Genomic DNA, 15,862 nt, shown 5'->3' on the forward strand with positions numbered 1-15,862 from the left:
CAACAACACATTAGTTTTTTTGATTACTTTTTGTACTGTGCACTAGCTTTTAGTTATCTGTGCATATGAATACCCAAATCCCTTTGCTCCTCCACAACTCTTCATGTCTCACCCCATAAAAAATAATCCAGTTTGTCTTTCTCCAATCCATGATGGAACCTTTCACTTCCTCACTTTAATCCATTTGCCATAGTTTTAGCTATTCACTTAATCATCCTATGCCCCTTTGTAAGTTCTTGCTCTGATCTACAGAGCCTACTGTCCCTCTGAATTTAGTATCATCTGCAAACTTGGTTATACAACTCACTATTTTTTTTTTCATGGGATGTGAGAGTTGCTGGCTAGGCCAATATATATTGCCCTCGAGATGGTGGTGGTGAGCTGCCTTCTTGAACCGCTGCAGTCCATGTGAGGTAGGTACACCCACAGTGCTGTTAGGAAAGGAGTTCCAGAATCTTGACCCAGCGACAGTGAAGGAACGACGATATAGTTCCAAGTCAGGATGGTGTGTGACTTGCAGGGAAACTTGCAGGTGGTGGTGTTCCCATGCATTTGCTGTCCTCGCCCTTGTAGTTGGTAGAGGTTGCGGGTTTGGAAGGTGCTGTCAAAGAAGCCTTGGTGCGTTGCTGCAGTGCATTTTGTAGATGGTACACACTGCTGCCACTGTGCGTCTGTGGTGGAGGGAGTGAATGTTTGTGGATGTGCTGCCAATCAAGCAGGTTGCTTTGTCCTGGATGGTGTCGAGCTTCTTGAGTGTTGTTGGAGCTGCACCCATCCAGGCAAGTGGAGAGTATTCCATCACACTCCTGACTTGTGCCTTGTAGATGGTGGACAGGCTTTGGGGAGTCAGGAGGTAAGTTATTCGCCGCAGGATTCCTAGCCTCTGATCTTGTAGCCACAGTATTTATATGGCTACTCCAGTTTAGTTTCTGGTCAATGGTAGCCCCTTGAATGTTGATAGTGGGGGATTCAGCGATGGTAATGCCATTGAATGTCAAGGGCAGATGGTTAGATTCTCTCTTGTTGGAGATGGTCATTGCCTGGCACTTGTGTGGTGCGAATGTTACTTGCCACTTATCAGCCCAAGCCTGGATATTGTCCAGGTCTTGTTGCATTTCTACACAGATTGCTTCAGTATCTGAAGAGTTGCGAATGGTGCTGAACATTGTGCAATCATCAGTGAACATCCCCACTTCTGACCTTATGATTGCAGGAAGGTCATTGATGAAGCAGCTGAAGATGGATGGCCTAGGACACTACCTTCAGGAACTCCTGCAGTGATGTCCTGGAGCTCAGATAATTGACCTCCAACAACCACAACCATCTTCCTTTGTGCTCCTTTCTCCAACCAGCGGAGAATTTTTCCCCTCATTCCCATTGACTTCAGTTTTGCTAGGGCTTCTTGATGCCTTACTCGGTCAAATGCTGCCTTGATGTCAAGGGCAGTCACTCTCACTTCACCTCTTGAGTTCAGCTCTTTTGTCCATGTTTGAACCAAGGCTATAATGAGGTCAGGAGCTGAGTGGCCCTGGCGCAACCCAAACTGAGCGTCACTGAGCAGGTTATTGCTAAGCAAGTGCTGTTTGATGGCACTGTTGATGACACCTTCCATCACTTTACTGATGATTGAGAGTTGACTGATGGGGCGGTAATTGGCCGGGTTGGACTTGTCCTGCATTTTGTATACAGGACTTACCTGGGCAATTTTCCACATTGCCGGGTAGATGCTAGGGTTGTAGCTGTACTGGAACAGCTTGGCTAGGGGCGTGGAAAGTTCTGGAGCACAGGTCTTCAGTACTATTGCCGGAATATTGTCAAGGCCCATGGCCTTTGCAGTATCCAGTGCCTTCAGTCGTTTCTTGATATCACGCGGAATGAATCGAATTGGCTGCAGTCTGGCATCTGTGATGCTGGGGACTTCGGGAGGAGGCCGAGATGGATCATCAACTCAGCACTTCTGGCTGAAGATTGTTGCAAATGCTTCAGTCTTCCTCATCTTTCGCACTGATGTGCTGGGCTCCCCCATCATTGAGGATGGGGATATTTGTGGAGCCACCTCCTCCAGTTAGTTGTTTAATTGTCCACCACTATTCACGGCTGGATGTGGCAGGACTGCAGAGCTTAGATCTGATCCGTTGGTTATGATATCATTTAGCTCTGTCTATTGCATACTGCTTACGCAGTTTGGCACGCAAGTAGTCCAGTGTTGTAGCTTCACCAAGTTGACACCTCATTTTGAGGTGCTGCTCCTGGCATGCCCTCCTGCAATCTTCATTGAACCAGAGTTTGTCTCCTGGTTGCTCGGACAATGTAATTAAGTTTGCATAGAACTGCTTTTTTCTTAGCTGCAGCCTAGAGAAACTCTTAATAGATGGGGGGAAAAAATGAGATCCTGTACATGCAGACATGCTCACATATGTTCATAATTACAGAATTTAAAATAAGTTAATAATTACTATTATTTTATGCATGAATATTTTTTCTGCCAATAAAATACTTGTTTTACAGTATTAAAACAGCAGTACTGTAGTTAAAAAATATTTCTCACCTCATAGAATCTGATGATGTTAATAACCCATGCGCAGAGACCTGATGCTGCAAATGACTTTGTGCGAACCAGATCAGGGTTGAAATCTGGGTCTTGTAGATATTGTTCTTTTACTACTTTCAATGAATTTTCAGGGATATGTTCTTTATTGTAATTTATCAGAGTTTGGAGGAAGTCATCAACCTGACAGATACAGTACAAAACCCAATTGTCAGTACTACAGTTAAAAAAAATCTCACAAACTTGCAATTGCTTGACCAACTCCTTTTAACATCAAACATTACATTTTATGTAATACGGAGAAGCTTGAAACCAACATTCTTAAAACATTGTGGGTAATCTTAAACTTACAGTTGGAGGGTAGAACTGGATCGGCCACCCATTATAGAATTTGCCTCTATTTTTTATGTTCTGGTTTTATGCTCCATCTGTTATTTGAAAATTTCCCCTATTATCACACAGAATTGTACAGCACAGAAACAGGCCATTTGGTCCAATAGGTCTATGCTATGCTTATGCTCCACAGGAACCTCTTCCTACCTTACTTCATCTCACCCTATTATTTTATCCGTTGATAATTTTTTTTAGGTGTTGATTGAGGGATAAATATTGACCAGGCCACTGGGGCGAACACCTTCTCTTCTTTGAAATAGTGCCATGGAACTTTTTTCGTCCAAAGATGGACCGGAAATAAAAGTACTGAATTGCGGGAAGGTCGATTTCAGTATCATAAAACAGGATCTGGCCAAAGTGGACTGGGAGCAGCTACTTGTAGGAAAGTCTACATCAGATCAGTGGGAGTCATTCAAAGAAGAAATAGTGAGAGTTCAGAGCGACATGTACCTGTTAAGGTGAAGGGTAGGACCAACAAGACCAGGGATCCCTGGATGTCAAGGGAAATAGAGGATAGCGTTTGGAAAAAAAAGGAGGTTTATGGCAGATTCAGAGCACTGAAAACAGCGGAGGCCCTACAGCAGTATAGCAAGTGTCGGGGGGTACTTAAAAAAGTAATTAGGAGAGTGAAGAGGGGACATGAAAAAACACTGACAGGCAAGATAAAAGGAAAATCCTAAGGCGTTTTATAAGTATATTAAGGGCAAGAGGATAAGCAGGGAAAGAGTAGGGCCCATTAGGGACCAAAGTGGCAATCTGTGTGTGGAGCTGGAGGACAAAGGTGAGGTTTTAACTGATTACTTTTCATCTGTGTTCACTATGGAGAAGGACGATGTAGGCGTAGAGATCAGGGAGGGGGATTGTGATTACTTGAACATATTAGTATTAAAAGTGAGGCAGTATTACGTGTTTTAGCGGGCTTAAAAGTGGATAAATCCGCAGGCCCAGATGAGAAGTATCCCAGGCGGTTATGTGAGGCAAGGGAGGAGATAGCAGGGGCTCTGACACAAATTTTCAAATCCTCTCTGGCCACAGGAGAGGTACCAGAGGACTGGAGTACAGCGAATGTGGTACCATTATTCAAGAAGTGTAGCAAGGATAAATCAGGTAATTACAGGCCGGTGAGTCTAACATCAGCAGTTGGGGAACTATTGAAAAAAATTCTGAGGGACAGGATTAATCTCCACATGGAGAGGCAGAGATTAATCAGAGATAGTCAACATGGCTTTGTCAAGGGGAGATCGTGTCAAACTAACTTGATTTAATTTTTCGAGGAGATATGATTGAGGTATACAAAGTTATGAGGGGCATTGATAGATTAGATAGGAAGAAACTTTTTCCCTTAGCGGAGGGATCAATAACCAGGGGGCATAGATTTAAGGTAAGGGGCAGGAGGTTTAGAAGGGATTTGAGGAAAAATGCTTTCACCTAGAGGGTGGTTGGAATCTGGAATGCACTGCCTGAAGAGGTGGTAGAGGCAGGAACCATCACAACATTTAAGAAGTTTTTAGATGAGCACTTGAAACGCCATAGCATACAAGACTGGAAAATGGTATTAGAATAGGCGGTGGCATAGTGGTATTATCACTGGACTAGTGGGGACATGAGTTCGAATCCCACCACAGCAGAAGGTGGAATTTGAATTTAATTAATAAATCTGGAATTAAAAAGCTGGTCTAATGATGGCCATGAAACCATTGTCGATTGTTGTAAAAACCCATCTGGTTCACTAATGTCCTTTAGGGAAGGAAATCTGCTGTCCTTACCTGGTCTGGCCTGCATGTGACTCCAGACCCACAGCAATGTGGTTAACTCTTACATGCCCTCTGAAATGGCCTAGCAAGCCACTCAGTTGTACCTAACCGCTATGAAGTCAACAAAAAGGAATGAAATTGGACGGACCACCCGGCATCGACCTCGGCACAGGAAACGACAACGGCAAACCCAGCCCTGTCAACCCTGCAAAGTCCTCCTTACTAACATCTGGGGGCTTGTACGAAAGTTGGGAGAGCTGTCCCACAGACTAGTCAAGCAATAGCCTGACATAGTCATACTCACGGAATCATACCTGACAGACAATGTCCCTGACACCGCCATCACCATCCCCGGGTATGTCCTGTCCCACTGGCAGGACAGACTCACCAGAGGTGAAGGCACAGTGGTATACAGTAGGGAGGGAGTTGCCCTGGGAGTCCTCAACATCGACTCCGGACCCCATAAAGTCTCATGGCACCAGGTCAAACGTGGGCAAGGTAACCTCCTACTGATTAAAGGGCATAAAATGTACTCTGCGTGGGGGACTTCAATGTCTATCACCAAGAGAGGCTCGGTAGCACCACTACTGACCGAGTTGGCCAAGTCCTAAAGGACATAGCTGCTAGACTGGGTCTGTGGCAGGTGGTGGGGGAACCAACACGAGGGAAAAACATACTTGACCTCGTCCTCACCAATCTGCCTGCTGCAGATGCTTCTGTCCATGACTGTATTGGTAGGAGTGACCACCGCACAGTCCCTGCCTTCACATTGAGGATACCGTCCATCGTGTTGTGTGGCATTATCATTGTGCTAAATGAGATAGATTTCGAACAGATCTAACAATGCAAAACTGGGCATCCATGAGGCGCTGTGGGCCATCAGCAGAATTGTACTCAACCACAGTCTGTAACCTCATGGCCCGGCATATCCCCCATTCTACCATTAACATCAAGCCAGGAGACCAACCCTGGTTCAATGAAGAATGCAAGAGGGCATGCCAGGAGCAGCAACAGGCATACCTCAAAATGAGGTGTCAACCTGGTGATGCTACAACACAGGACTATCTGCGTGCCAAACTGTGTAAGCAGCATGCGATAGACAGAGCTAAGCGATCCCATAACCAATGGATCAGATCTAAGCTCTGCAGTCCTGCCACATCCAGCCGTGAATGGTGGTGGACAATTAAACAACTAACTGGAGGTGGCGGCTCCACAAATATCCCCATCCTCAATGATGGGGGAGCCCAGCGCATCAGTGCGAAAGATAAGGCTGAAGCATTTGCAACAATCTTCAGGCAAAAGTGCCAAGTTGATGATCCATCTCGGCCTCCTCCTGAAGTCCCCAGCATCACGGATGCCAGACTTCAGCCAATTCGATTCACTCCGCATGATATCAAGAAACTACTGAAGGCACTGGATACTGAAAAAGCTATGGGCCCTAACAATATTCCGGCAATAGTACTGAAGACCTGTGCTCCAGAACTTGCCGCGCCCCTAGCCAAGCTGTTCCAGTATAGCTACAACACTGGCATCTACCCTGCAATGTGGAAAATTGCTCAGGTATGTCCTGTACACAAAAAGCAGGACAAGTCCAGCACGGCCAATTACCGCCCCATCAGCCTACTCTCAATCATCAGTACAGTGATGGAAGGTGTCATCAACAGTGCCATCAAGCGGCACTTGCTTAGCAATAAAATGCTCAGTGATGCTCAGTTTGGGTTCTGCCAGGGCCACTCAGCTCCTGATCTCATTACAGCCTTGGTTCAAACATGGACAAAAGAGCTGAACTCGAGGTGAGATGAGAGTGACTGCCCTTGACATCATGGCAGCATTTGACCGAGTATGGCATCAAGGAGCCCCAGCAAAACTGAGGTCAATGGGAATCAGGGGGAAAACCCTCCGCTGGCTGGAGTCATACCTAGCACAAAGGAAGATGGTTGTGGTTGTTGCAGGTCAATCATCGGAGCTCCAGGGCATCACTGCAGGAGTTCCTCAGGGAAGTGTCCTAGGCCCAACCATCTTCAGCTGCTTCATCAATGACCTTCCTTCAATCATAAGATCAGAAGTGGGGATGTTCGCTGATGATTCGTGACTCCTCAGATACTGAAGCAGTCCGTGTAGAAATGTAGCAAGACCTGGACAATATCCAGGCTTGGGCTGATAAGTGGCAAGTAACATTCGCACCACACAAGTGTCAGGCAATGACCATCTCCAACAAGAGAGAATGTAACCATCTCCCCTTGACATTCAACGGCATTACCATCACTGAATCCCCCATCAACAACATTCTAGGGGCTACCATTGACCAGAAACTGAACTGAAGTAGCCATATAAATACCGTGGCTACCAGAGCAGGTCAGAGGCTAGGAATCCTGAGGCGAGTAACTCACCTCCTGACTCCCCAAAGCCTGTCCACCATCTGCAAGGCACAAGTCAGGAGTGTGATGGAATACTCTCCACTTGCCTGGATGGGTGCAGCTCCAACAACACTCAAGAAGCTTGACACCATCCAGGACAAAGCAGCCCGCTTTATTGGCACCCCATCTACAAACATTCACTCCCTCCACCACCGACACACAGTGGCAGCAGTTTGTACCACCTACAAGATGCACTGCAGCAATGCACCAAGGCTCCTTAGACAGCACCTTCCAAACCCGTGACCTCTACCAACTAGAAGGACAAGGGCAGCAAATACATGGGAACACCACCACCTGCAAGTTCCCCTCCAAGTCACACACCATCCTGACTTGGAACTATATCACCGTTCCTTCACTGTCGCTGGGTCAAAATCCTGGAACTCCCTTCCTAACAGCACTGTGTGTATACCTACCCCAAATGGACTGCAGAGTTTCAAGAAGGCAGCTCACCACCACTTCTCAAGGGCAATTAGGGATGGGCAATAAATGCTGGCCTGGCCAGTGATGCCCACATCCCATGAATGAATAAAAAATAAGAATAGATAGGTGCTTGATGGCTGGCAAGACACGATGGGCTGAAGGGCCTGTTTCTGTGCTGTATGACTCTATGACATTTAAGATTGCAAAGAGGACCTTGGTTTAATGTCTCACTTGAAGGACAGCAACTCCGACAGTCTGACACATCTGAACAGTATGGGTTGATTGCTCATGATATACATTAATTTATTCTCTGAATAAAATTATGCTTCATGATGTTCATTAAAAACAGCCTAGTTTGAGAGAAAGATTTTTCTTTGATGGTGAAATGAATAATCGCATCACACTGATTTCATCCTGTGTCTACATAACATTCCTTTCTACGTTGCCTTTTGCTCAGCTGATCATTTACAGCAGATGCAAAATAATACGCAACGCAAAAAAGAAATACTTCTTCACCATAGATCATGAAGAATTCAGTCCATCAAGCTTATCTTTCCATTAAGTGTTAGCTTGGCTCAGTTGGGTAACAATGCTTTCACTAAATCAGAAGATTATAGATCAAGCCCCACTAAAGACTAAAGAACCTAAGCTAACACTTTGAAGCAGTACAGCTGGAGTACTGCACCATTAGAGGTGCTGTCTTTTGGATGAGATGTTCGACTGAAGTCCCTGTCTGCTTTCTCAAGTGGATGGAAAAGATCCCAAAGCATTATTGAAAGAACAGCCAGCTCTCCCAGTTTCCACCCTCATCCCTCAATCAACACACCAAAACAAATTACCTTATCATTTAATATATTTTCTGAGTGTGGGACTTTGAAAATTGGCTGCTGCATTTGCCCAAATAACAACAATGACTACATTTCAAAAATAATCATTGGCTATGAAGTTCTTTGGGATGCTTTGTAGACATGAAAGGAACTACCTAATGTATAAATAACTAGTTTTCAGGATGGACTACCATATCGGAGGTAAAACAGAAAAGGGTGAATTAGTCAGCAGTTCAAGCAGTAACTGTGGAGAGAGATGGAGTTGTTTTCGGTCAATGACTTTTCATAAGAACTGGAAAAAGTTAGAGCTATAACAGGTTTTAAGCAAGTACAGGGGCAGGGAAAGTGGTGAGGGTGGTGAAAAAAGAACAAAAGTGAAGGTCTGTAATAGGGTGGAAGGCAAAAGAAATTAAATGACAATAGGGACGATGGTGCAAGGCAAAAGGCAATAGTAATGGGACAAGTAATGAAACAAAAGATGGGTCTAAAGGAGGTGTAAATAGCAACAGCTGCCCTCTGCTAAAATGGGAGCAATGGTTATGATCTGAAATTGTTGAACTCGAAGTTGAGTCCAGGAGACTGTAAAGTGCCTAATCGAAAGATGAGGTGCTGTTCTTCAAGCTTCCATTGAATTTCATGCGAACAGTGTGGGAGGCCAAGGACAGAGAGGTCAGAGTGGGAGTGGGGTAGAGAATTAAAATTACAAGTGACACGGAGCTCAGTTATGTTTGAGGACTGACAGAAGTGTGCTCCAAAATAACCCAATCTGTGTTTGGTCTCCCCAGTTTAGAGGAGACTACATCATGAGCAGTGAGCACAGTATGCTGTATTGCAGTATCCTACCTTTGTACTCTCATCAAATTTCATGACTGTGCTCTTTCTGCCCAAGTACAAATCAACGACATATATGCCATGAAATAAAATGCACCCCAGCACTGACCCCTGGGACAAACCATTTCCAATGTTTCTCCAATCCGAACAACACCCATTTATCCTTTACCCTTTGGGCAGAATTCTCATCCCAAGGCGGAGGCGAGTTTGGAGGCGGGCATGCAGGCAATTTCTCGCTACCGGCTAGCATGCCAGACTGCCGGCACGTTCCCATCTTTGGCCTTTTTCCAAGGAGGGGGCTTCTGGCAGGTGACGGCTACCTACCTGCCAGCAGTGGATGGACAATTAGGCCAATTAAAGTGCCAATTGTGGCACTCTTCACACGCCATCTGGAGAAGCCCCCGATGTGGCTGGAGTCCACAGATGGACTGGTGGTGGCCTCCCTGTAGCAGGCTGGGGGAGACCAGAGCAACATCTTGCAAAGCAACTCAGCATGGACCCGCTGGGCTGGGAAGGCCACAGCCCCAGCCACAGGTCACCTGTGAAGAAGTTTCCCCTCCACTATGATGGCCTGGCAGCTGCGACCACAGTATATTTTGAAACATTTACAAGTCTCCAGAGGGTGCCTCCATCTTGAGGCACCCTTGTGATCACCCTCCTTTGGCGGCAAGTGCCCGCCTCTCCCAGTGGAGCTGCTGGCCACCCAGAGCCTTGGGTGCTCCCATTGGCTCTCCCGGCTGCGGAACCTTCTGGATACGACCTCTTAATTGGCCACCTTCTCAAAAATCTCCTCCAGGTCCCCACCATGGCCACCTCCAAGATCCAGAATTCAGCCAGGTGTCAGGATTGGGACCCTGGAACTAATATTCAGTCCTTTGTTTCCTGCCTGTCAATCAACTTTCTTTCCATGCTGTCACATTTACTTTTATATCATACACCTGAATTTTTCTAACATGTCACCAGAGCCTTATACACTGTAGTGGAGCTGCCATCCCTTTGCATTACAGCCCTCTTGAGACATAAATCAACATTTTATTAGCCTTGTAAATGATTTTTTTTTGTACCGGTTCGCTAGTTTATAGTAATTTCTCTATTTGGAGACCTAAATTTCACCACTTCTACAGGGTCCTAGCTTCTCACCATTTGGACAATAGTCTAATCTATCTTTTTTGGGTCCAAAATGGAAGACCTCGCACTCCCACACTGAACTCCATCTGCCATAGTTTTGCCCACTCACTGGGCTGAATTTTACCAACCCGTCCCGACGGGGGTCGTGGCGGGGGGGGTGCCCCGTAAAATACTTGCGGGAGCGGCCCGCCACGACCCTCGATGTCTAGAAGGCCCCACCGCATTTTACCGGTAGCGGCGAGGCCTCGGTGCGGACCCCCGCCACTTGTTGGCTGGGCCTTCATTTAAATACTGAAATTAATTAAAAGAACATGCAAATCAACTTACCTCATCCCGGCGGCCGTCCCACACCGATTTTATGGCCGCCAATCGCAACTCGTGTGCCTTCAAAACTCCATTTCTAGTTCTGAGGCGAGACACCAGTGGGGAGGGGGGAGGAGTGAAATTATAAGGGTGGGATGGGGGGAGCGGGGAAAACACTTTTTATTGGCTGTTGGGGATGGTGGGAAGGTGTTGAAGGGCAAATGTGAAGAGGTTGGGAGGAAGTTCGGGTTGGGACTAAAATAACTTTTCGACATACAGGCCATTAATAAAACCATTGGGGGTGCGGATGGGAAAGGGCCTCTAGCTTTTAATTATTTGTTTAATGAAAATCAACAATGATATAACTTTAAAAAGTCAAATTTTTGCTAAGGGCTTGAAGCCCTTTAAAAATGGCTTTCGCACCGGACGCCGTTGCCGGGGACGGAGTGGCCGCCCCCTCTTTGTCATTGGGGATGGCCGCTTCACCCCTCCATTTAAATGAGGCCCATGCAAAATATCGCGGGGGCTCAGTGGCAGCGCTTCAAAGCACGCCACTGCGATGAATGGCACACTAATAAAATTCAGCCTACTTAATCTATCGATGTCCCTTTGCAACTTTCTGCTCCCATCTACACCATTTACTTTGCTACCTAACTTATTGTTGTCAGCAAACTTGGATATATGGCTCTCTATTCATCAAAGTCATTCATAAATATATTGACAAGCTGAGGCCCCAGTATAGACCACTGGGGAACAGCACTCATCACATCCTGCCAATTGGAGTACATTCCCATTATTTCTACTCTCCATTTCCTACCTCTGAACCAATTCCCTCCCCTGGTCAAAAAGTTGTCTCCAATTCCATGTGTTTCCATTTTTTCCCAATAGTCTTGTGTAAAAAATATCCTGTATCTACCATGTTAAGGATCTCACAAAATTCAACCAGGTTAGTTAGACTGATTTACTCTTTACAAATCCATTCAGGCTCTCTCTGATCAGTTCATTTTTGCCCAAGTGCTCAGTCACTCTGTCCCTAATAACAGATTCTAGTAATTTCCCCACAACAGATGTTGGACTAATAGGTCTATAATTTCCTGGTTTTATCTCTCTTACCCTTCCTAAATAATGGAGTGACATTGGCAATTTTATAATTCAAGGGCACAATTTCTGAATCAAGACAGTTTTGGAAGTTTAGGACTAATGTATCTACAATTTCCACACCTACTTCTTTTAATATTGTGTGGAAGCCATAAGAACCTTGAGGTTTTATTTAGAGTTTCATTATTTTCTCCTTTAACCATTTTTAACTTTTATCAAATCTACTAAGCTCCTCCCTTTTTATTATTTTTCCTCGTATCTCTGGTAATTTATCTTCTTCCTCTATTTTGTAGGCCGATTATCTTTGAAATCCAAACTACTTCTACCAAGGAACAATTTTTAAATAGTAAAATGATTTCACCTTTCCCATGAAGACCTTAGAAGCCTTCCAAGTTCTGTCTTTAGGTACTTTGCCTTTGGGAGCTAACAGCACCATAACTGCTGCAGTAACGTTCGTGACTGCCACAGGAGGGTTGGGGAAGGTTTTCAACTCTGTCAAATTCATCTAGCATAGAAATAATAGAAAATGTTATACTTTATAACAAAAGTAAGTCCACACATGAGCTCAACACTGTACTATTACAGCATATTATTGTATTTGCATACTTCAATTTTTCATAATAAATGTTACCATTGTTACAACCAGGTGCGAAAGGTGTCTAGGGGTCTGTTACTATCTTCACCTGGTCTTATTGTAACAGGGTTTAATTTTAACCACACTACATTTTGAGCTCCCCTTTTTGTGAATTCTTGTTCACAGTTTCCAACTATAAGACAAAGAAAACAATTCACACGGGCACTCTGAGGTTTAAAGAAGAAAGATGGAATTTTACTAAAGCTTAAACTGTAATACGATTCACGTCTACGGATATATGATGTGCCCTCGCTAGCATGCACACGTGATACACACATGCAAATAGGGACAGAAAAGAGAAGAAAAGATAAGTAGAACAGTTCGAGGCAATATCTTGTTACTGTTTTTCGAACTCGCTGTAGTCCTTGATTGAAGATATGGTCTTGCATTTTGTTGGGGCCCAGTAGTCTTTTTAAAATCTTGTTCACGTAGGAAAGTTTTCTCCCTTTGAGTTTCACGTGTTTTCACAAGATTCAGTTCCATGGGAAGGAGATGGAAGCAGGCAGACAGGAGATCCTGTAATTCTTGCTTCAGTTCCAGGAGAGATTTTTACTCCATGAGCACATGGCTTTGTCTGCTGTTCCAATTCCTTTGCTGGGAGTTCAAATTCAAAAAAACTCCCAGGTTGCCCAGCAGGTTATTCATGTGACTAGCCCCTTATATGGAACCGTCTCTCCTGCGAGGTTCGTGGATTGTACCTTAGCAATCTCTGGAAAGCTAGCTCCCCCCACTTTCAACGTCTGGTAATCAAAAGTTCATTGTTGGTTGAATGAGTCAGTGCATGGCCCTTTGTCCCTTGTTTCAACAGTGTCGGTCACCATGGAAATGTCTGTCCGGTCAGGGGCTTGCAATTTTAAGTTTTAATGTTCAAGTGGCAAAATCATGTGTGCCTCAATCTTGGATGGTGGGGGGAGGTTGCCTGACACCATTAATTAATATATTTTTAACTTGTTTTCAGGATGTGAGCAATGCTGGCAAAGCCACATTTGTTGCCCATCCTAGTTGCCCTGACAAAATGGTGGTTGGCACTGTTTTTGAACTAGTGCAGCTCTTGTGGTGATGAGGCACCCATGCTGGTGTTAGGTAGGGAATTTCAGGATTCTGAATCCACAATGATGGAGGAACAACAATGATTATTGTCCCAGTCAGGATCATGTGTGATTTGGAGGAGAACTTACCAATGATGGTGCTCCCATGACACTGCTGTTCTTGTTCTTCTTGGTGGGCGTGGCCCACTGGTTTAAAAATTAGGGGCCAGCCACCTCCACCGGGCCTGGAAGCCACGCAGCAATTTTCTGTGACCCAGGCCCTTAACTGGTCTCGGGCAGGACTTCCACCCCTCTGAGGTAGGATTTCCCACCTCCAGAAGCTGCTGCCCAATCAGTGGGCCAGCAGCTCCTCAGTCCCACGGGTCAGAGGCTGATAATACTTTTAACAGAATTTTCCAACAGCAAATAAAAGGGCAGAGACCCAGTGGAACAAGGTCCTCCCCCAAATTTTGGGCCACCTACCCCTACTGCAATGCTAAAGCACTTATCCACTCAAAGCCCAGGAACTGCAAGTCCAAACACTGTAGTAATGATACACATAAAAAGCAAATGAGGATCGGGCAACTTTTACGACTCTTTGAATACATGTCCTCAGACTGAAAAAATACAATGCACTATTTCAATGCTGTTCAGATGTGACCTTACCTTGTTTAGGGTATTTAGAGCAGCAGTAGCTGCCACCAGTGCAGGTTCAGCTTTGATAAGGTTGTCTTCACATTCTTTCTGCTTCAAAGCTACTTCAGCCTGTATTGCTGCTACCTGCAAAGAGGAATGTTGTTATATGTAATGTTTATTCCTGTATGTCAATGAGGGAGAGCAGCAGGGAAGGAAATTTTAGTTTTTGAGTACATTTTAGAACTCACTGAGACTTGGGCTAGAATTATATGTGGTGGCGGAGGCCCCGCCCACCGGCTTAAAAGTCAGGGGCGAGCCCACCTCCACCAGGCCTGGAAGCCACGCTGCAATTATGTGTGGCCCAGGCCCTTAATTGGCCTCGGGCGGGACCTCCAACCCTCTGAGGTAGGATTTCCCACCTCCAGCAGCTGCAGCCCAATCAGTGGACCAGCAGCTCCTCAGTCCCAGCAGCACCAACAGGAATGGTAGTCACTGCTGGGACTGCACCCAGCGTGAGGAGGACCATGCAAGTCGGCCTACATAAAGGTAAGTGGGGTTTCGGGCCTCGCCGGGAACAATTGGCTGGGCCCCAGTGAGGGGGGGTGGGGGTCGTTCAGGACAGCGAGGGGAGGTGCTCCATTGGGGGTGGCTTGTGTTGCTGCAGGGGTGCCCTCTGTGGGGCACAGGGTGGTTGATCAGGAGGGTCCCCCAACCCCGACCCTGCAAGGAGGCTGCCAGGAGGAAGCCCTTAAGTGGCAATTAATTGGCCACTGAAGGGCCTGAATTGACTGGGAGCGGGCAGGCTGTTTTCAGCCTCCCCCAATGCTGCTAAAATGGCAGTGGGGGCAGATGGGCAATGGGAACAGCATCTCCGTGCCTCCCACTCAATTATTTGTCAGCCCCCTGCCTCCAGCCTGATCCCGAGGGCCGTGGGAGGTTAAAATTCTGGCTTTAGAGCTGGATTTTCCTCCATTAGGTCCCACAGTTTTGTTTGTACCTGCAGCCAACGGAGTAAAATAGAGTAAAAGCAAAATACTGCAGATGCTGGAAATCTGAAATAAAAACAAGAAATGCTGGAAATACTCAGCAGGTCGGGCAGCATCTGTGGAGAAGGAAGCAGAGTTAACATTTCAGGTCAGTTACCTTTCATCAGAACTGGCAAAGGTTAGAAATGTAATAGGTTTTAAGCAAATAAAGCAGGCTGGGGCAAGAGATAACAAAAGGGAAGGTGTTGATAGGACAGGGTCACAGAGAATAACTGACAAGAAGGTCAGGGAGCAAAGGCAAACAGTATGTTAAAGGTGTGCTGAAAGACAAAGCGTTAGTGCAGAGAGGGTGTTAATTGACAGAAAAATGAACAGCCCTGGCCCAAAGCTCAAACATGAAAAAGAACAGTGGGCAGGCACATGGTACAAAAAAATGGTGAAACAAACTAAAATAAAATAAACAAATAAAGAATAGAAAAGGAAAAAAATAAAAATAAAAAGGGGGCCCGTCATGCTCTCAAATTATTGAACTCAATGTTCAGTCTGGCAGGCTGTAGCGTGCCTAAGCGGTAAATGAGATGCTGTTCCTCGAGCTTGCATTGATGTTCACTGGAACATTGCAGCAAGCCCAGGACAGATATGTGGGCGTGACAGCAGGGGGGGGGGGTGTTGAAATGGCAAGCAACCGGAAGCTTAGGGTCATGCTTTCAGACTGAGCAGAGGTGTTCCACAAAGCAGTCACCCAATCTGCGTTTGGTCTCCCCAATGTAGAGGAGACCACATTGTGAGCAGCGTATTCAGTATTCTAAAATGAAAGAAGTACAAGTAAATCGCCGCTTCACCTGAAAGGAGTGATTGG

The 15,862-nt window shown here is 45.7% G+C and overlaps 1 protein-coding gene across 1 annotated transcript in view; it reads right to left on the reverse strand.

Annotated features, from left to right (window-relative positions):
• LOC137345649 (dynein axonemal heavy chain 11-like) overlaps positions 1–15,862 on the reverse strand; it is a 622,812-nt gene that overhangs the window by 149,925 nt on the left and 457,025 nt on the right. The window contains exons 56-58 of the mRNA XM_068008891.1: positions 14,048–14,161; positions 12,081–12,224; positions 2,549–2,731 (exon numbers count right to left, since the gene is read on the reverse strand). Coding sequence (XP_067864992.1) covers positions 2,549–2,731; positions 12,081–12,224; positions 14,048–14,161 — 441 coding nt within the window. The remainder of the gene's footprint in view (positions 1–2,548; positions 2,732–12,080; positions 12,225–14,047; positions 14,162–15,862) is intronic.

The sequence above is a fragment of the Heterodontus francisci genome, chromosome 2, assembly GCF_036365525.1.
Source record: "Heterodontus francisci isolate sHetFra1 chromosome 2, sHetFra1.hap1, whole genome shotgun sequence".
Lineage (NCBI taxonomy): Eukaryota > Metazoa > Chordata > Chondrichthyes > Heterodontiformes > Heterodontidae > Heterodontus > Heterodontus francisci.